At 35.9% G+C, this 22,715-nt stretch overlaps 1 protein-coding gene across 2 annotated transcripts in view; it reads right to left on the bottom strand.

The window, feature by feature from the left end:
• Positions 1-22,715, bottom strand: part of ZYG11B (zyg-11 family member B, cell cycle regulator) — an 80,836-nt gene that overhangs the window by 23,036 nt on the left and 35,085 nt on the right. For both annotated transcript variants that reach the window (XM_055401646.2, XM_088835307.1), the window contains 8 exons: positions 19,157-19,911; positions 12,397-12,537; positions 9,910-10,086; positions 8,923-8,987; positions 5,838-5,937; positions 5,573-5,623; positions 3,510-3,671; positions 3,352-3,399 (listed from right to left, as the gene is read on the bottom strand). In XM_055401646.2, the coding sequence (XP_055257621.1) occupies positions 3,352-3,399; positions 3,510-3,671; positions 5,573-5,623; positions 5,838-5,937; positions 8,923-8,987; positions 9,910-10,086; positions 12,397-12,537; positions 19,157-19,911 (1,499 nt within the window). The remainder of the gene's footprint in view (positions 1-3,351; positions 3,400-3,509; positions 3,672-5,572; positions 5,624-5,837; positions 5,938-8,922; positions 8,988-9,909; positions 10,087-12,396; positions 12,538-19,156; positions 19,912-22,715) is intronic.

Here is a 22,715-nt window from a genome sequence, read left to right as displayed (position 1 = left end):
CGCTTACTCCTTAGAAGGAAAATTATGACCAACCTAGATAGCATATTAAAAAGCAGAGACATTCCTTTGCCAACAAAGGTCCATCTAGTCAAGGCTATGGTTTTTCCAGTGGTCATGTATGGATGTGAGAGTTGGACTGTGAAGAAAGGTGATCGCCGAAGAATTGATGCTTTGGAACTGTGGAATTGGAGAAGACTCTTGAGAGTCCCTTGGACTACAAGATCCAACCAGTCCACAGTCCTGGTCCTGGGTGTTCCCTGGAAGGACTGATGCTGAAGCTGAAACTCCAATACTTTGGCAACCTCATGCAAGGAGTTGACTCATTGGAAAAGACCCTGATGCTGGGAGGGATTGAGGGCAGGAGGAGAAGGGGACGACAGAGGATGAGATGGCTGGATGGCATCACCGACTCTATGGACATGAGTTTGAGTGAACTCCGGGAGTTGGTGATGGACATGATGGCATGCTGAGATTCATGGGGTCGCAAAGAGTCGCACACGACTGAGCGACTGAACTGAACTGAGACATTGAAGAAGAAACAATTACTAAATTAGAAGGCATAACAATGGAAACAATTCAAACTGAAACATACACAGAAAACAGAAGAAAATTTAAAAAGCACCAATGAGTTGTGAATTTCAAGCAGCTTAATATATGAAACTGAAGTCTCCAAAGGACTCCAGTGGGCTGGGGGTAAGGGGATGTAAAACATTTTTTGTTTCAAGAAATAATGGCCAAACACTTTTCAAAATTAAGACTATAAACCAAGAAGTTCAATGAATCCCAGATACAGGAATCATGAAGTAAATTACATTAAAACAAATCGTAATCAAATTACACAGAATTGTTTTTGCTAATCCTAAATCTTAAAAGTAGCGAGGAACAAAATCATATACATACAGAGGAATAAAGATAATGATGACATCAGATTTCTCATTGGAAAGATGGCAAGTCAGAAAAAAGGTAATCAACATCCTTAAAGTACTATCAACCTAGAGTTCTACAGCTGGCAAAAAAAGAAACTTTCAAAAATGATGATTAAATAAAGATGTTTGCAGACATACAAAAGCTGAAGAATTCATCAGTAGCAGACAGACCCACACTATGAAATATGTTAAAGAATGCTTTTTTGGAAGAAGGAAAACTATAGAAATCTGAATCTACACAAAGGAAAGATGAGCATCACAAATAGTAACTATTTGGGAAAACATGTAAGGTTTTTAAAAAGTATTTAAATCTCCTTAAAAGATAACTGATATAAAAAACAACATTTATTGGCTTATTACATATATAAAAGTAAAATACATGACGATGAAATAAAGGAAAGAAGAACAGAATGGAAATCTATTATTTTAAAGGTTTTTATAATATATATGAAATCATATAAAATCACTTAAAGGTAGACTGTGATTAAAAATGTATACTATAAACTCACAATAATCATTAACTTAGCAAATCAGAGTAATAGCTAATAAACCAAGAAAGAAGATCAAACAACATTATTAAACTCAAACCAAAAAAAGGCAGAAAAAGAAAATAACAAAAACAGATGGGACAAACAGAAAACAAAGCTGATAAACTCAAATATAACCATACCAATAATTACATTAAATGCAAACAATCCAAACAGTCCACATAAAAAGAAGAGATTCTCATACTGGATAAAAAACAGGGTGCAAAGTATATGCTGTCTATAAGAAACACACTTTAAATACAAAGAAAAATATAGGTTAAAAGTAACAGGAGTGAAAAAGATAAACCATGTCAACATTAGTCAAAAGAAAGCTGGCCTGGCTATATTAAGGAGACAAAGGAGATTTCAAAGTAAAGAATGTTACCAGAGATAAAGAATGTCATTTCATAATGATAAAGGGATCAATTAAGAGGGCATAGCAATTCAGTTTTTGAACCTAATAACAGAGCTTCAAAGTACAGGAAGCAAAAACTGATAGAATGACTTGAATATCAACCAACAGACATATATAGAACACTCTAACAAAAGCAGAATATTCATTCTTCTAAAAAGCACATGGAACACTGACCAGGAAAGACCATATCCCAGGCCACACATGTCTCAATAAATTCAAAAGGACTCAAAGTACTTTCTCTGATCATGAAAAATTAAACTAGAATCAATATCTCAAAATAAACTATTGAAAAAATTTAATCACAAAGTAAAGGAAAAAGATAACGGAAGGAAGCACATCAGGATGTATTAACATTAATTCACAGAAATGAAAATAAAGGAAGATTGGGAACAAAACCTTTTACTTTTTAAATACATTTTGGCACTGTTTCATTAGGTATAGTGAGCATGTATTCTTTAAGAATTTTTTTTAAAAAGCAATTTTAAAGCCCTATGTGATCTTTCTGAATATTTAAAATAAATTCCCCTTTTCCTCTTATAACAACTTGAGCCAAATTCCATATCTAATAATCCTATGAACCATGAATAAAACAATCAAATACTGCAATTTACTTAACACTGCTATTACTGGGCATTTAGATAGTTTTACATTTTCTGCTTTATATAACTAAAACTATAGTAAATAGATACTATAGTTTTTTTAGGTTTTGTTTTCGTCTTTTGGCCACAACCCACTGCATGTGGGATCTCAGTTCCCAGACCAGGGATCAAACCTTTGCCCCTGCACTGGCAGCACGAAGTCCTAACTACTGGACCGGTAGGGAAGTCCCTAGATAGTCCTCTTTAAATGCCAGCCCTCAGTTTTCGCAAAAATCCATCTCTCATTCTTCTGCATCTAGAAAATAAACATTAATCTACTTTTCTTTTATAATTTACTAACCTATGCCTCCTGTGATCTAATTCCTCAAGAGCAGAGGTCTGCTCTAAAACAGCCTTTACTGTTCAGGCACTTCTTCTGTTGCAGTGATTAAAACTGATAAAATATCTGATCTTCCTCTGTGTCTCAAAATCCTAGAGGGCTCACTTTAACATATATTCAGTATACTTATGGAATATCTGATTTGTTAAATAGTTGTTTAAGTAGTAATTATCAATTACCAGACATAGAATCTAAGGATATTTGTAGGTTAGTGACATTTTTCATGAGATCTTTTTTTTTCTGATTATACAAGTAAAACATGCTTACAGTGAAGCTTTGTACTGTACCACAAAATATAAAGAAAAGCATGTAATTTATATTCTTCCTTTTAGTATGGTGAAAATCTAAATATGTAACTTTGCAGCCTGTTTTTTTTCACTTAATTATATTTACATATATTTTTAACATCATTATGTGTTTACAAACAGAGTAGCATTTTTCTATGTAATACCTCAGATGGAAAATAATTACAGCTTGAACTTAGCAGGAAATGCTTGTATCTTACCAAAAGTCCTAGGACTTTCTGTTGAATGGATGACTCAGTTGGGAATGACTATAAAAAGAAAGAGACATCTATAACTAAAGAACCAAATATAATAATCAAATGCTCAAATCAATCAATAAATTAATGTCCAAAGCTGTAGGCTAAATTCCCATTCTAACCTCTAGAACCCTCATGAAGAGTTCTAACCCTTGATTTTCAATAAAGTGTCTGCAAGTGGTTGGAGATTCATCTGTGAGGTTCCAAAGTGCACTCAAAGTAAACTTCAAAGTAGTGTCCACTGAATTTTGATTGGTTTTCTGCTTCACTATTTGAAGAAGTTGCTGAAAGAGGAAAACAGAATTTCTAATTACTGAATTGTTATTATAACTAGTGGTAATAACATGGACTAACAAGTCCATGAGGATTAGTTTCATGGGTTCAAACATTTCCTATAAAGGTTTTTACAAGTGCAACAAACAGCCTATCGGATTAGATTTTTCCTTCCACAAGAAAAAAACAGAGGATTTTCATAAATACTTCTATAATATTCTGATCCCTTCCACAAGAAAAAAAGAGAATTTTCACAAATGTTTCTATAATATTCTGATCATACCTATAATCTAATCGCCTGTAAATAAAATGAAAAGTGAAATGATTAAAACTTAGGATCTACTATGTTACCCAACAGGTCACAACATATACTCACTTCAGATCCTGGGATAAAAAAGGTGGAGGGAATGAACGGGGAATGAAAACAATGCTTACTACATATCAGCAAATTATATCCTATATTGTAATACTGTTGTCCTCATTTTTCAGAAGAGGAAATTGAGTCCGAGTAATATTAAGTAATTTTACCATGGCCAACTTAGTAAGAGAGAGTAAGAATTGGAAGACCTAATTCTCTCTAACCCCATGTTTTCCTTAAGAAAAAAAGAAAGGATGAACTATATATAATAGTAAGAGAATTAAAGTCTAAATTGGATTTAAATAAGATAATAGCTTTGAAATTCCATTTGTAAATTATTTCTATCATAGCTTTAAATCTAAGAAATGTAAGCTTGAAAAATAAATATTTTAAGACCTACGTGGACCATCCATAATTCCATGTTTAGTTTACACTTTTGGGGATAAAGGGAACTCTGCTAAAACAGATACAAGTAACATTAATGAGCACTATTATTTAAAGTTATATACAATGAAGGAAAAAAGTTTTAAGAAACACCAACATCTAGTTGCAATTATGTAACTTAATAGCATAGTGGCCAAGAGTGTGGCATTAGAATTGGGCTATCTGAACTTAATTAAGGGCTTAAAAAAAATTAGCTACCATCACCATTAATTTTTTAATTATTAATTAAATTAATTATTTTAAATAATTAATTAATTCCTGCTAATTGATACTCAAACTTAATTTTCTCCCAAAGCATATAAATGGACTATTTCCTTATAATCTTTGAACACACCTCTAGCCAAAATTACTGAAACTCATACACAGCAATAAAAAGTCATATTTAAAACTAAAATGTCATCCCTGCAAAGAGTAAAAATTAATAAAATCAGCAGCCTTTTCTACTCATCTAACATATGTGTTGTATTTTGTGCTAGGAACTCAGTATATTCCTTCAATCTTTTTTTTCTTTTCAATCTTCATAACAACTGTATAAAGCATTTTTTATTACTTCAAAGAAAATTAGGTGACTTTCCTGAAATCACACAGCTGCTGACTGATAGAACTGGGAATAAGGCATGATTTCAACTTAGTCTCTTTAAAGCTTTTAAGTTTTCACTGTTCACTATATTAATTTCTCAACTGAAGCAACCCAATATCATAAATCAGCTATTTACATTATCTTTTCTCCTAAAGCATCTAGCAAAGTCTTATGACTGTAATAGAGATGCCACATTTTTTTAATAACAAAATCACAGAACTATGTGAAGATAGGATTTAAGGTTTATTTAGGCCCCAAAGGTCCAGGTAATTTATCTAAATTCACACAGTGAGTTTACAAGTTAGACCCCGGGTCATCTGATTGCTAGTTCAGGACTCTTTCCATCTCCTGTTAAAGAGTAAAGCTGCCCCAATGAGGAGAAATTAATACATTCGCTTAGAAGTAACAAAAACAAACTTTTGAAATATAAAATCTCAGAAGATAGGCAAGGACTGGCAAACACTGAAGACAGGCAAACACTGCTGAGAACAATGAAAATGAAAACTGTTTAGGGGTCTGCACAGACTTACCCTGACGATGAAGAGCTCAGCACCAAGCTGGGCTGTCTGCTCTGTAGAAAGCTGCAAGCAAGCAGAAGACAAGGTAAATGTACAGGGATCTACTAGTGGGAGTTTGATATCATTCACTGTAGCAGACTCCAAAGGTCAGACCAGATTCTCTGATCAACCTGGAATTCTGTAATACTGAATGCAGCTTGAATAAGTTAACCTGGTTGACTAAACTGTCAGGGGAAACAGTTTCCTATAGAAAATTATAAAACATGAGTTCAGGTACCTTGGCAGCCAGAATGGAAATGATAGCAACTGCCATCCTCTGCATGTTTTGATCCTCATGGTTGCAGAGCCACTGCATGACAAGCTTGGCTGCTTCAAACCTGAAAACACACACAGAGTTTCATGAATTAACCCTGGAGGCCCCAGGAATAGTTTCAGAGCTCCAGCTGGGAACTGATGCTACAATTTAGGTAGGTGAGAAAGAAAAGGAAAGTTCCTCCTAACTGATAGAGAATAACAAGTACACTTAGTGTTTTGGAGATGGTATTATTAATTCTGACAATACTGTAAAGAAACAGAGTTTGGAAAATATGGTCAAAAATATCTGACATTCATCTTCTAGAGATATAACATATTTCTATTCTGTAGTGATAATAATAATTTTAAGTATTTTCTGGTTCCCCCGCAGTACTGAACACAATGGGAATACTCATTCTTTTACTCAAAAACATTTATTCAGCTTCTCCTTTGTGCCAGATATTGTTTTGGGTGCTAGAGACAGATTAGCGAACAAAACAGAAAAATATCTACTCTCACAGAGATTACACTCTAGTGGGGAAGACAGGTAATAAATAAATAAGTAAAGTATATGGCATGTTTGGGTACTGACATATGCTAGAGAAAAAATAAATAAAACAGGAAAAGAGAGGATATGCTATATGGAAACTTTATTAGTCTCAAAACATGTCCATATATATCAAATAATATAACCTAGCATTAAAAGTTAAAGGCAGATTCTGAAGTTCTTTGAATTTGGGGGTTGGAATTCTAGCTCTACCTAATGTTAATGGTAACAATAAAATACATTGTTTTATCCTGTGAGGCAATGTAGTCACATCATTAAGAACATCATACACTTTGGAATCAGCCTGGATTCAAATATCACCTTCACCACATACTAACTTTGGGACCCTGGGTAACTTTCTTCATCTCTCTAAACTTCAATTTTCTTGTCTGTAAAATAATACAGTCTATTCCGTAGGACTGTTGTGAGGATTGTATCATATCACACATAAAGCTTAAGACTGGTACAGACCTTAGTACAGCACATATCAAACTTTTGATAAAACTTAATATTTATTAGTATTGACTTTCTCTGTGCCTTTTTTATTGTGCAGTTCCCACAAAACAATCAACTCAGTCAATTTTCAGTTTCAAGGCAACATGACATGGATATAAAAAGTAGAAGCTCTGGAGTCAGTCTGGATTTAAATCTAAATTCTGCTACTTACTATCTTATCACCTTGAGCAAGCTACTAAACTTCTCTGTGCCTCTGTTTCCTCATCTGTAAAATGAAGATTACAAGAGTAACAATTTCACAGGACTGTTGCAAGGACTGAATAAGCATATCTAAAACACCTAGCACAGTGTCTGGTAAGTGCTTCAAACATTAGTTATTATTTTTATTATCTTAATGCCATCACTAACATGAAATCGTTAATGATCACCAAGCTGATGAAATCTTTCTGTCCTTGCTTGGGGGGCTAGTACATTGTGTCATCGTCTTCTATGAAAGACTTTCTTCTGTTATACTCCTAATTCATTCTTTCATCCATCCATCAGTCGCTGAAGTACTAAGCACTAGAGGCAAAGATTAACCAATCTCTGTCTCTTACCACAAAGAAGCTCAATTCTAGCAGACTGTACTCACTGGCTACATCAAGGGCAAACAATAGCCCACCTCAAGTGATTTTATAGCTGTGGGTCTAGCTATCTGTTTTCTGAAGTTTAATTGGAACAGTTATACCCATTTTTTTTTTTTTTGGATAAAGTGTCTATGGCTGCTTTGGAGGTACAATGGGAGGATTAAGTAGGTCCAACAGAGACCCTATGGCTCATGAACCTGGAACATTTAATATCTAGCCATTTAAGGAAAAGTCTGTCAACCTCTGGGGTGGTTTATAATTTTCTTTAGGAGATTATGTCTTTTCAACCTATGACTTCATGTGATCAATGCAGATGCTTAACATATTTATAAAATAAAATTCAGTAATCTACATGAGATACATGTGAAAGTGTGTTAGTCGTTCGGTTGTGTCCAACTCTTTGTGACTCCAGGGACTGCAGTCCACCGGGCTCCTCTGTCCATGGTATTCTCCAGGCAAGAATACCGGAGTGGGTTGCCATTTCCTTCTCCAGGGATCCTTGTGACCCAGTGACTAAACTCAGGTCTCCTGCATTGCAGGCAGATTCTTTACCGTCTGAACCAATTATTTATTTCAAATAGTAAATGGAATACTTCATTCCATCAGCATGTCAGATAATAGCGTACTATTACCCAAATAAAAGTAAATCACTATAAAACTGCTGCTTGAGAAATATACTTCTCATTAAATCATAAAGTATAAATTTATTTTTGAAAATACCATCACTAAAAAATTACATTTTAAAATATTAAAATGAAAAAAAAAATTAGCTCCCAAATCACATCTTACAAAATACAGTTCTATTTTTGGCAGCTGTTCTCAATGAGGGAAGCTGGCTTTAATGATCCACTTACCAATCTGGGTTGCCAATTTTACTTGATTTTGGGTCTCTGAGTGTTTTCTACTAACTTGCCAACTCACTGTTAAATTTTAAGAGTTACTACCTATACTGCTAGAAATAGAACCCTTTTTACTTACTGGAATCCAGCTATATGGTCTCCCTTAACCTCTGCTTAAAATGTTTCTCCTATAATTCAATATCAAATAACTATAATAATAAGAGGCATGATACAGAGAAAAGAATGCTGGAGCTAAAACTAGACTTGATCCTCTCTAGCCTTGCAGTTACTAGTCACAAAACCATGGGCAAGATACTGAATTTCTATATGCTTCAGTTTCTTCAGCCTACAACACTGTGCATACATTCTAAAAACTATAATCAGTACAAATTCTTACGCAAAGAGGCATGAAAATAGAACCTGCTCTCATGAATATCAAAGCATTAAATTACAGAAAGTAAATTCAGCATTCTGTAAGATGACACACAACCCCACCCACTTGATTAACTGTAGGCTAGGAATACCCTAACTGGTAAGAAATGACCCAAGGCAGATTTCTAAAATTCCATTCTGTCCCATAGTTCTGGTGCTACCACTTGCCTGTTGAATGGAACATCTTGAAGAATTCGGTCACTGCAAAGTGAAAGGAGGCAATTCTTCTGTAACTAAGAACCAAAGAGAGAAAAAAAATCCTGAATAAAATATTGTTTTGTTAGATTCTATTTTTTTAAAAAAAGACATTTATAAAGCATAACATGTCTTAGAACATTTATTCTGCTCACCTAAGGTTCAAAGACTTCCACTGGACCCACATAGGTTTACTTGCACATTTTTAAAATCTTTTTTATTAGATGAGAAATTGGGTGATAAATTGGTAATTCCAGCTCATCTCCCTCCCTTCTGGTGGCCTGGGATGGGTCCTATTTTGTCTTCTGTTCACCTGGCTTCCAGAGTCCATGAAAACCAAAGGCTAAAACTCATCTAGTTTGGCAGCTGTTCTCAATGAGGGAAGCTGGCTTTACTGATCCACTCACCGATCTGGGTTGCCAATTTTACTTGATTTTGGGTCTCTGAGTATTTCCCACTAACTTGCCAACTCATTGTTAAATTTTAAGAGTTACAAATATAATTCAAGCAGCATTTTTAGTTTCCATCCAAAGAACAGGACAGGTTTTGTAGACTACCTATACTGCTAGAAATAGAAAATCCATGTCTTATTTGTTTCTCGATTCCAGTACTTAAGCACTGAGTACTTGAGTACTGAACCAATGCCTGGCTCAAAGCAGAAGCTCTATGCCTAATCCTGTATGCTAAAATTATCACTAACTCAAGGTCTAGGTGCAAGAAGTTTTACATGGCTTGCATTATTTCCCGCAATGTTTGGACTGAAATACTTTTAGGTGAGGAATGCATTCTTCAGTATTCTACTTCTCTATTGCCTTGCACTCAGTCACACCACAAAACTTATTACTTCACAGCCTCCAAAGGAATTTCCAGCTTTGGTCTACTAAAATGAACTGTACGGAGGTAGGAGATGGGTAGTAGACACTAAAAAGACCATTTGAACGTGAATTCCCATATGCTTGCCTGCTGGTGGTTGGGAAAATGTTCCATGGCTTTGAGCAGCAAATGGGTCACATCGGCCAGGAGTCGGACAGGCATTCCTGCAGCAAGATCCTGCTTGGTTAAATTAAACACACAGGCGCTTGCAGCGAGCTGTACTGGCAAATTCATAGGGTGGTTTCTCATCCCAGTAACCACAAGCTGAAAAAGAAATAAGTTCTCTTAATCCAACTTATAAAAACATATAAGCCCTCTTCATATAGCAACAGAGAAGGCAATGGCAACCCACTCCAGTACTCTTGCCTGGAAAATCCCATGGACGGAGGAACCTGGTAGGCTACAGTCTATGGGGTCTCAAAGAGTCGGACATGACTGAGTGACTTCACTTTCACTTTTCACTTTCACGCACTGGAGAAGGAAATGGTAACCCACTCCACTGCTCTTGCCTGGAGAATCCCAGGGACAGGAGACTGGTGGGCTGCCGTCTAAGGGGTCGCATAGAGTCGGACACGACTGAAGCAACTTAGCAGCAGCAGCATATAGCAACATTACTCTGTTGATCTGCAATAATTTCTAAGATATCTTAAGTATATTTTTTATCCTTATGTGCACAGCCTAGGATATAATCGTTATTCAACTACCTGGTCAAGGGAGGTGTCAAGTTGTTCATGTCCAGAAATTTTTCTGTAATGTTAATGAATCTTTTCTATTCAGAGAAAACATCTTAGTATTTCCTAGACATAGTTCAGTCTGACCTGTTTTATGCCAAGCATTAAACAAATTCTTACTGATTTGAATGGAGTAAACCAGCAACAAACTTCACTTTCAAATCCTAACATTCAGTCCCTTAAGAACACTGCTAAAATTAAAATATAATAAAATCCATTTACTTCCCTCTGGCCTAGATAACTACTCCCCTTCTCCTCTCTCCTCAAATCCCCAACAAATCCTCCCCATTCCTCATTACTGACTGAAGATCTTACTTCCAGAAAACTGAAGTAATCATAAAAGAACTTCAGATTCTGGCTTTTACACGTACCTCCTTGCCAGCATACACATGAGCAATTGCTGTCTGCCTGCCTGTTACCATAAATGACTTCTAGGGACTCCTCTCTAAAGATAATCCCTCCACTTAAATGCTTGATTCTTCCCTTTTGTCTACTCAAGGACACTGCTTCAGCTGATCTCCCCTTCCAACTCTTATACCAGATTTTTATTCTGTAGTCGATCATTCACACAGCATACAAACAAGGTATATTTTTTCTCCCATCTAAAACAAAACGAAACAAAACCCACACACATCCTCAGCTAACTACCACCTTTTTCCTTTGCTTCCTTTTGCAGCAAAAAGAATCACATTTCTCTCTGCACCATTCTCTGAATGAATGAATGAGTAAATATTTCAGATCAGGACTACGGGTCTGGTCCTTTGTTACTCAAGTGCACAGTAACCAAAACCAAAAAATGATAATGGATATACCAAGCACCAATATCCTCTGGTATGTGTATACAGGAGGTGGCAGATGATGCCGCCAACATCCGATGACTTAAATGTTACTGCTTCCTATCCAAACAGCCCATTCTCAAAAAATTTAAGAAACCGGGAGGTTAAGTCAGTTCTGGCTCTGTCACTGATTTGTTGTTACTTTTTTTTTTTTTTGATTTTTTTTTTTTTTGATTTGTTGTTACTTAACCTCACAGACCCTCAGGTACCTAATCTGTAAAACAGAAGATAAAACTTCTCTCTTAGGATTGTTGTGCCCAGATATAAGAAGGACCAAATATAATATAGTCCTATACTCACTGGTTTCTAAATTAAATGTGTATAAGGATTATCTTGAGGGATTATTACAATATAGAGTCCTGTATCTTTCTTATCCAGCCCTACTGAATCTAAATTTTCTTGGAATGAGGTTCACAAATACGCTTTTTAAAATAAGTAGTATTCCAGACTTCAGGTGGCTAGAGGACCACATTCTGACAAAAAACGCCCCACCCAATCAACAAAATTAAGAACCCTCCATTTTTTTCCTTCAAAAACTCTCCTGGATAAAATATCTTAATTGGGGAATAACACAGATTAGCTACAAAAGCACAAGAGGTTCATAAATAGCATGGAAAAGTGCTTTATAAAATCCCAATATTGTATTTCTTTAAAAACCATATATGGAAGCAATACATGGCTAATATACCAAGTAGTATCCTGATTCAAGTCATATACTCTATTTTCTACTACAGCTGGTAAAAAGATATCACACTGATTACTGGTTTGAGACAGTTAAATATGAACTTGAAGGCATTTATACTGTTTAAATGAGATTACTATAAAACTTCAGCAACACTATTCAGTTATCTCCTCTCATTCTCATTTATGGCTAAAAACTGAATTATATATTATCAATCTTACAAAAAAAAAGACTAAATGCAGATTTTCACCAATTTTCTTCACAAAACCATCATCTATCTAGGAAGATAATTTCACACTTCTCATATCCAGTTTCTTGTTCTTACCTTTAAAATTTCTGGCTTTGTTTTTTCCATCACATGAGTCAGGCTAAAAAGGTGAAATAGAGCTTCTCGGACAAAGAAGGCCCGTTCACTGTACCTCTTCAATGCTTCTGCAATCTGAGTTTCATTGGCTTCTCCAGACACCTTTGAACACAGCCAGAAGATGAGCTTTTAGGATTCTTTTCAACCCTCCAACTGTCTCTATCCAAACATCATTTGTGTGGATGGCATCCAGGATAGTTACGTAAAGCTTGAAACAAATGGCTATGATTATTTTCCAACCCATCCAGAAAAGTCATCCTGTGAAGGTATACATATGCTAAACAGATATATATTAGATAGGCTCAGACCCTAGAATAAGTCTATCGGTAAAATTCTCTATACTGTACCCAAAATAAATCTCAAGATATTTAACTCTATTTATAAGGTCTTACTACACATGATTAGGCTTCTGCTGCCTCTTAAGGTAACCCTCTTGCCTTAACTCACAATTTAGTAATGACAGTGGCCTTTTTTTTTATAGCAATGTGTACATGTCAATCCCAAACTCTCAATCTATCCCTCTCCCTCCCACACCCTACACTGACCTTTCTGATCTTTCAATAAGCCAAGCTCTTTCCCAGAAAAAAGCTAAGTATAATGTCCTCTCTGACTGAAATTTTCCTCTCTTTCTTTACCTAATTTCTATTCATCCTTCTCATTTCAAGTTAAATAACACTTCGTTAGAGAGGCCATCTCTGGCCCACCAATCTAAGTCAGGTCTTCCTGAAACATCACTTTCATAGCCATTATCATAATCCCCTTAGTAGACTGATCTATTCACTGTATCCCTATAGGCAGCACTGTGTGTGGCTCAGAATAAGCACTCAATAATATTTATCAAATAAATATATTAATTGATTCTCCCAGATTTATCAAGTTCCCATTCAGCATTAAAAAATTCTGTTCAAAAGTAGGTTTATCCTGGAATTTCCCATTTATACAGGTTAATATAGTTATCTTAAACTGTGGTTCATATACCACTGGGTAGCCAAATGTATATACCAAGAAGTGGCTTTTTGGAAAAGTAACTCAGTAATAAGCAAAAAAAGAAATTATTACAGTATCACCATGATCCTCAGTGAATTAATGGAACTAGGTGTTGAATGTCAACAACTGCTAATAAGGCACAGAAAGAAAAACAACCAGACATGACGTACTTCCTTAACGAAAGAACATAAAACGTCCTGCCAACGGGATTAAACATGAGTTTGGCTAAGTCCTGACATCCAGGTACCAATTTTCAGAAAATAGTCAATATGCACCACAAACATACAATCAAGAAAACCTAGACTGAGGGAAAGTCTACAGACCAAAGGGTCAGATTCTTTAATACACAAAGTATAAGGAAAAGAAACGGATGGAGAGAGGGAACTTTATAAAAGACACTGAAAAGACGTATGACTTTGAAAAGTGGGCAAGATTAACTAAGTGCATAGAGGTAAATGGTTGGGCTGTAAAACTATTTAATAGAGCAAGGACATGATTATCATTAGAGTCAGGACAGAGGTTACTTTTGCGGGGAAGGATGAAGTTGTGATCAGGATGGGGCATGTGAAAGAGCTTCAGATGAGCTGACAAGTTTTGTTTATTAACTGAGTGACGATTTCAAAATGGTAAAAAAAAAAAAAAAAATACAAAAAACACCCAAACCCTACTGTTCAGAGAGGTATAATCTTCTCACTAAGGTGGAAGACTATCTTTTTTTTGTAGCACCATTATAAAAGGTAACACAAAAATAAATACGTTTAAAATATATTACTTAGTAATAACTATGTTCATATGGGTAACGAATATGCAGCTTTAAGAGAATGAAGGGCTGTATCACAGCTAACATTTCAACCACTGATAGGATATGCTACAAAAGTCTAATAAGAATTAGACTACAGTACAGATGTGTGTACCAAGTGACAAAAAGGCATATACTGAGCATTTGTAAGACTGCGGGAATAACAATGGAAGTTTCTCTATAAAATGTTTTTTATACTATTTATGTACAATATAGGCTTCTTTGGAGGCCCAGTGGTAAAGAATCTGCCTGCCAATGCAGGAGACACAAGAGATGTGGGTTCGATCCCTGGGTGGGGCAGATCCCTTGGAGAAGGAAATGGCAACTCACTCAAGTATTCTTGCCTGGGAAATCCCATGGACAGAGGAATCTGACAGGCTTCAGTTTGTGGGGTCACAAAAGAGTCAGACACGACTTAGTGACTAAACAACAATAAGAATGTACAATATACATACATAAACATTGATTTTGACTATATATTCACATATATAAGCAGTTATCGAACAATAAAAATTTTCCTAATGTTCAACTTTTTGAATCACCCTGAACTTTTTCTTAGATTTTAGATTTGGAAAGACACTCAACTATTAGGAGAGCTAAAAAAGACTATAGGAGGGAAAACACATCAACAATAATCGTCATCAGACTTCATTTATGCACATTTGGTTGATTCAAACAGCTTTACAATCTTATATAAAATATAACCTCAAGTTAGCTTTAAATGTAAAATTACAGAACTTTTGTTGCTGGAATGTAAATAATCTGAACCAAATTTCATTGCCTGTATATTTATTCAGTGATTAACACTTCTTGAGCCCCTACTCAAATCAAGCAGTCTGGCTCCTCAAACTATATGCATCTTCAATTCAATCAATTTCATATGCTAGATCAAAAAGAAAAAAACAACAACAAAACAAACAACTGGCTGTATGTACTAGTTTCTGCAATCTATTTAAAACAGAAAAAATGTCCTTTACCACTAAGTTAAACTTAATTAATATTTAAAATATGGATAAAACTAAATGCATATTCTAAGGAAAGACTTTCTTGTAGCACTCAGCACATAACTCTGTTACAGCATTTCTCACAATTGATTAAAGCTATTTTTAAACTGTTCTGTCTCTTCTCCACTGGATCAGAATTCCTCAAGAGCAGAAGCACTAGCTCAGATTATCTTTTAAAAAGTACGTATTAAGTTTCAGTTCAAGGGAGAAGTCTAGGTTAGAGATATAACTTTAGGATGATTCCTAATTTACATAAGCATATAGGTTTGGGGTCTGAGAGATTTAGGAAGAATCAATAAAAGAAACTGAGAGAAAGTCCAAAAAAGTACAGAAAAAACAAGGTCAATCTGATATCCTAGAAACTAAGTTAAAAAAAAAAAGGTATTTCAAGAAGAAAGAAAGATCAACTATGTCAAAAGGTACTTAGACCAAATGAGATGAAGACTGAGAATACTGGGTTTAACATATAACCAGTGATTCTCAGGAGTGAGGCAGCCAAAAAAGAATCTTAATTGTGGGATAGCGGAAGGTTGAGGAAACTGATGGTTACAAACGAGCAAATAAGGTAGGGAAACAAAGGTGACAGAGTTGGTAATTCTATGTAAGAAAACCCTCTGTGCTGGGACTAGAGACGGAGAGTACGAGAAAGAACTAAGGTTCTCAAATATAGGCAGAGATGTAGTAAAAGAATACCTTCCAGGCTCATCAGCTAGCTGTGATCCTTAAGAAAATCATTCCCTCTCACTGAGGACAATACCTCCCGCACAGAGTCAAGAGATCAAAATACATAATATACATGAAAGTGGAAAAAATAAATCTTTTGTTCTTTGACCCACCCACTAAATGTACCAGATATTGCCTCATAAGGAATAGTGGGGAGTCACACTCTCTCTACTTCCTGCATCCGTTAGTGTGGTCTAAAAAACTGAGGCATGTAAAACCAAAAATGTCAACCTAAATTAATTTAAAGCATCATAATATTAAAACAATCATTTCAGACCGGTTTTTCAACTTCGCTAACCTGGGAAATTCTAAAAAAGGAGACAGAGCAATCTCAGCTCTCTTAATATGACCTATTATTTTTCAACTCTCAAATTAGTAGTCAAACAAATAACTTAAAACAAACATCAATTTTTATGTACAGTTGAATAAAGGGCAAAGTTCCAATGATCTCTACTTTTAAAAAATTATTTTAACAATGATTCTCCGTTTTGGCTACATATTAAAATCACCCAAGGAGCTTTAAAAAAAACTCATGCCTCAGTCCCACCTCCCTACAGTGCTTCTGATTTAATTGCTCAAGCTACTCAGATGATTTTTTAATTAAAAATTTTTTTCCAGCTTTATCAAGATATGTAATATTATAGATACATAATGACCAATACATTATGTAAGTGTAATGTGTAAAACGATGATGTTATTATACATGTAAATACTGCAAAATGATTACCATGATACAGTTACTTAATATATCCATCATCTCAAATAATTACATTCCAAGTAATTTTAATTACAGTCAAGGTTGAGAATCACTGTGTTTATAGAAGTGGAAACCAGATGACAGCAAAGTAGGTGTTTTCTAGAGTCAAAATTTCAAAGCAATGATATTCCATTTGTAAAATCAAACTTGTTTCAGAGAGGCATTGTATAATGTATATGTTCTACTAGCCTCAACTGAAAACCTTGGGCTAATTCACTCAAGGGTCTGTTGGTGGTAAGAAAAATCATACTGCTCGGGAATCATAGCTACTGAAGGATCTTTGCCTTGAGAAGATTACTTAGTGCAGCGTGCTAGGGACACATTCCTCTCATCCTTGAGGACACAGATCAAGCTCACCGCCTCTGGGAAATCCTTCCTAAACCCCCAGTACACAGAGATTTCTTCTCCTTTGATTTTTACAATTCTTTACTGACCCATTTCTTAGGCAGACAAGTAACACTAATAGTAATTTACATTTTTACATTTTTATGCTGCCTTTACCCACAAGCCCTGTGCTAGAAACTTACCTTGGTTAATAAAAAGCTGTTATGTTAGTTCCTCACACCAGGCTCATGTGACTTTGCCATTTCTGGCCCTAGCACCTACTTTTTCCAGCCTCATCTCATTGCTCTGCAACTTCCTACTCTAGAACTCTAGCCACCGTGGCCTTCTTGAAGTTCCTTGGATGTACCGTGTTCCTTCCTACCACACATCTTTGGCTGTATTATTCTTGCTGCCTGGAATTTTCCCTACCAAGTTACTTATCCATAAGGTCTTCCCTCATTCAAGTCCTCAAAGAAGCCTTAAACTAAGTCGAGCTTCTCTGTTAAACATATTCAAATACAATATTATATAGCTTTTAGATTCTTAACACTATGCAGTTTAAAGCATATATATGTGTGCATATTATGCATTAATATATATGTATATGATATATAAATACATATATTGAAATCATACACCCATGACATATGTATGATACTTCACTGTCTGAATCCCGCACTAAATTACAAGCTCCATCAGGGCAAGATCACGCCATTTCACTCCACCATCAAATCTCCATGTCCAGTACAGTACATAATATGCAGAGGTACTTAATACCTTCTCCTTTTTTGAGATCAATATTGATTGCTAAAAAAGAACCCTCCTGCACTGTTGGTAGGAATGCAAATTGGTACAGTCACTATGGAAAATAGTATGGAGGTTCCTTACAAAACTAGAGTTACCATATGATTCAGAATCCCATTCCTGGACATATATCTGGAGAAAATTATAATTCAAACAGATACACGCATCCCAAAATTTACAGCAGCACTATTTACAATAGCCAAGACATGGATGCAATCTAAGTGTCCATTGATAGATAATGGATAAAGAAGTGGGATGGTATACACACACACACACACACACACACACACATACATGAATATTTCTCAGCCATAAAAAAGAATGCAATATTGCCATCTGCACCAGGTAGAATCAAATGATGCTTCAACTTTAGTGGTTTGGTGTAAGTAGTAGAGGAAAAAAAATGGGGCTCTGAAATTTGACAGATGTATATCTAAACGCTGGTTCTAACTAACAGTAAATCATAATTTCTATGTTTCTCATCTATAGAGTTAATTTCAATCTATAGATATTACCATATACAATATAAAGCATTTATAGGATACAATATATGTTAAAAAAATACTAGTTGTCCTTAAACCTGTTACAGTTCTATCCTTCAAGGTCTGATGCAGATACCATCTTCCATCAAGACCAAAATTCTCCAGTGAGAAAAAGTTTCTCCTACTCTCCTACAGCAACTATACTGACCCTTGGCTTTAGAGGTGTTTGTGGTCATAACATTGCTACTACTATCAGGCTCCTTGGAAGCAAATCCTGTATCTTTTTTATCTTTCAATCTCAAGTTGTACCAAGTTCAGTAGATGTTTCCCAAATGGAATTTAAGCCTTTACGCATGAGAAACCTTAAGAAGAGAAGGATTTTACCATTTTTACAATAGAGAGCTTCTTGGAGAACTTACTCTCCCATTAGAAACTCTTCTCTAGCATCCCTAGTTTCTTTGAAGTGATCCTTTAGATATGATATGTTTAAGTGGTTCAAAATACCTAAACATTATCATCCTGAGAACTATCATTTATCCAGGGCCTACAACATGACTTGCACTTTACATATATAATTATTAATCTTCAGAATAATTTGCAGGTAAGAGTCATATCTACTTTATAAACAAATGAAAATTGAAAAGTTACATCATAGCTTGCTCTGGGCCATGAAGTAAATAATCTGGAATTTTAATTCGGACTCTAAAGCAAGGCCTTTCCACTATATAATGTCATGTTTCATGAATATAATCTATATATTATTAGACATTCACCTTAATGGAGTCTTATGCAAACTAAACATTGGTCAGCCTGACAAAGGAATATATTTTTAAAATCTAACCTTCAAATGTCCTTCGCCTGTGAGGAATTCAGAGTAGCCAGCATCAGTGGCCAGCAAACCTACAAATTGCATGCTGGGCCGTTGCTGAATAAAAGCTTCAACAGCTTTGTCTGTCACATGCTTCCTCCCAGAAACATCCAAGGAGACGAGGTTGGGCAGGATGTCCTTTTGTTCTAGTAATCGAAGAGCTATGTCTGATGTAAACTGTTTATCATCTGAAATATCAAGATGATTCAGATGTCTTAGTTCTCGAACAACATCCAGTATCTGGGTAGTTGTCATTTTTAAACATTTCAAGTGATGCATGGTTAGAGATTTGAGTCGGTCTTTGCAGGCCAGAAGAGCCGTGATGTCTGTGATTGAGGTGTTAGAAATATCCAGGCTCTCTAATCTTGGCAATGAGGCAACTTCAGCCAGGTCTTCATTGTAAAAGAGAACATTGGTGATGCTTAATGCTCGAAGGCCAGAAAGTCGGCTAAAGCACCGCTCATAAGGATCTTCAAGGGAGAGAGTTAATGAGTTCAGCACGAGGCACTGGAGATTTTGCTGGATCCATTTGTTACTGCCAAGCCCACTGATGATGTCTGTAATCGTGATATCAGCATTCACACCTGTGGCATCAAGTTCCACTAATTTGTGGTGGCAGAAGGCTTTTCGGAAAGCAACAGCAGAGATCTTGGCTTTGCGAATGCAAGCTCGTTTTAAGCGCATCTGGTTGCCCCTAAAAATACCTACAGTTGCATCATTCAGGAGACCTAGGAAAAAATAAGCAGTACTTTAACTTTAAAAAGTGGTTAAAGGATAGCTAAACTTTCCAACATACTTTACACTTCCAAAGCGTTACCATGTAACAGTATTTCATTTAATAGACATAACAATTCAGTGAGGTAAGAATGTGATTATCTACAATTTATAGATGAGTAAACTGGGGTTCAAAAAAGTGGTCTTCCAAGAGCACAGAAATAGCACGTGGCAGAATCAGGACTGTGTTAGACATTACTGACATTCACTAATATCTGGTTCTCCTCCCATTACTGGACACATGCAGTGTTGTGTTTTCCAACCTACCCTTGGATTTAGATGGGGCTACATGCCCAGTTCTAGCCAAAGGTATACCAGATCCAAGTACAAAAGTATCATGAAAGCAAAGAAAAGGAAGTAATCTACCATGCCTGGAGATCTGAAAAAGACTCCATGGAAGAGGTGATCCTTGAGAAGGTCCTTCAAAGATGAAGGAAAAATTCAAAGATGGAGAAGGAAGGTGAGGGGAATTTAAGAAGAATACAGGGGAAAACCTAGATACGAGTGAGTACATGGTCGATTTCTGAAGATTTACGTAGGGGAAGTGGGAAGAGACAAGGAATAAGGCTAGATCACTGAAAGGTCAAAAGAAGAAAGCAGGCCAGCTAGAGATCTTGGGACACAAAGAACAAAACGGTGGAATGCCTGGTTTTTTTCCCTGTACCATATATCCCAGACTTAAGCTGGCGATTGGAAAATACCAACAAGCACACAAAAAAAACAGCCCCTCCCCCACCGGGGCCATAAAATCTGCTCACTCTAGCCAAAGTACCAGGAAAAGGGCAGCCTAGCAAGGGTAAATGTTTTTGTCCCCCACTTGACTTCTGTTGACACCCAAGACTTACTGCTCCTCATTATGGCTATGTAGGAGATTGGTGTTCTGGTTCCTCATTAGGTCTCTGGTGTTTGACCGAAGTAAAGTGATTCCTTTATCTCACCACATTTGCTGATGTGGATGACAGTGTCAGAGACATAAACAAAAACTTCACCCTCATCTACACCAGCAAATGCCAAGAGGGGAACCTAGACTTTCACTCCTGCTGTAACTAGTTGCCACCATCTCTCCACAGAGAAGTGTTAGGAGAAGGCCGAGTATGGAGCCAGGACTTCCATGTCCATCTGACAGCAATGAGGTGCTTCTCCCTTTCCGAGCTGGGGTGGTATCAAAGGAAGCCTAGTGGAGAGTTGAGACTTCATCACTGACCAACAGTAAGTAATGAGTTCATGTCCCTACCACATGGTGTCAGTGGAGGCCAAATGAAGAAGAGAAATGAAGTACTCACACGGCTCTCACCTAGGGAGGTTACCAGAAGCGAACGAGTGGGGAACCAGAACGCCAATCCCCTGCATAGCAGTAATGAGTAATGAGAAGCACTAAGTCTCAGGTATCAACAGAAGTCAAGTGGGGAACAGGACCATTTATCCCAATCTGGCAATAACAAGGCAGTGCCTCCACCTTCCACTGCTAGAGCGGTGGCAGAAACACAAACAAAAACAGCAGAGTCATAACACAACATCCAGAATGTCCAGATTTCAATAAAAACTCACTCATCATACAAAGGACCAATAAGATCTCAAAGTGAAAAAAAGACTATAGAGGTCAACACTAAAAAATTAGAAATGTTAAAATTTTTTGATGAAGGTCTTAGAGAAGCCATCATAAAAATGCTTAAGTGTGCAATTACAAACAAGCTTGAAACAAATGGAAAACAGAAAGCCTCAGAAAAGAAGCAGAAGTTATAAAGAAGAACCAAAGGAAAATTTTAGAATTGAAAAATACAATAATGGTTGTGTTCAACAACAGAATAAAAGGAACAAAGGAAAGAATTAGTGAACTAAAAGATTAAAAAAAAATAGAAATTACCCAAATCTAAAGAACAGGAAAAAAAACAGACTTAAAAAAAAATGTGAACACAACTATTTGTCACAGAAAGAGTAGAGGAATAGGGCAGGGTTGAAAAAGTATTTGAAGAAATGGCTACACACCTATTAAAATGGCTCAAATAAAAAAATAGTAATAACACCAAATGCTGGCAAGTATGCAGAGAAACTGAGTCAGTCTTATATTGGTGAGAGTGTAAAATGGCATAGCCATTCTGTAAACAGTGTGGTAGTTTTTAAAAACCTAAACATGCAACTACAATAGGACCCAACAGTAGCACTCCTGGGCATCGATCCCAAAGAAATGAAAACTTATGTTCACATAAGACCAGTCCGTGGATGACTATAGCACTACAATATTCATATTTGACATTACATTCTTAATAGTTAGACATTATATTAATAACAGCTAAACGCCATTATCTTTTTAGATGGTAAAATTCTTATTCTGATTCCTAGATCTTATACACACATTTCCTGGAAAACTTTTAGCATTGAGACAACAGATACAGTGAGCAAAGAGTATGACAAGAGAATCATAGAATCAAGTACGTAAAACTCTTTAGTATCAGGCTTATTTTAATAAGGACTGCTACCAATATCATTAATCCTTTGAATTGAGTAAATAAGTAAATTTTAAAAAATAAACTATTTTCTAAAATCATTGCACTATTAGAAGACTTATATTAGCAATTTTGAAAGCATTCATAAGGAATTCCCTAGCAGTCCAGAGGTTTTTCTTTCTCAGTATTATTAGCAGTATCCACTCTTGAATGTTTGAAGGTGGATATGATTTTTACAAAGAGATTAAATAATTCGTGCATGTGATGAATAAGACAGGTAATCACATGGGGGAAACACAAATGGAGCAGCACAC

This window comes from Moschus berezovskii, chromosome 4, assembly GCF_049115385.1.
Source record: "Moschus berezovskii isolate FMDL1 chromosome 4, NW_MosBer_1.0, whole genome shotgun sequence".
NCBI lineage: Eukaryota > Metazoa > Chordata > Mammalia > Artiodactyla > Moschidae > Moschus > Moschus berezovskii.
This window is presented reverse-complemented; position numbering and strand designations above follow the sequence as displayed.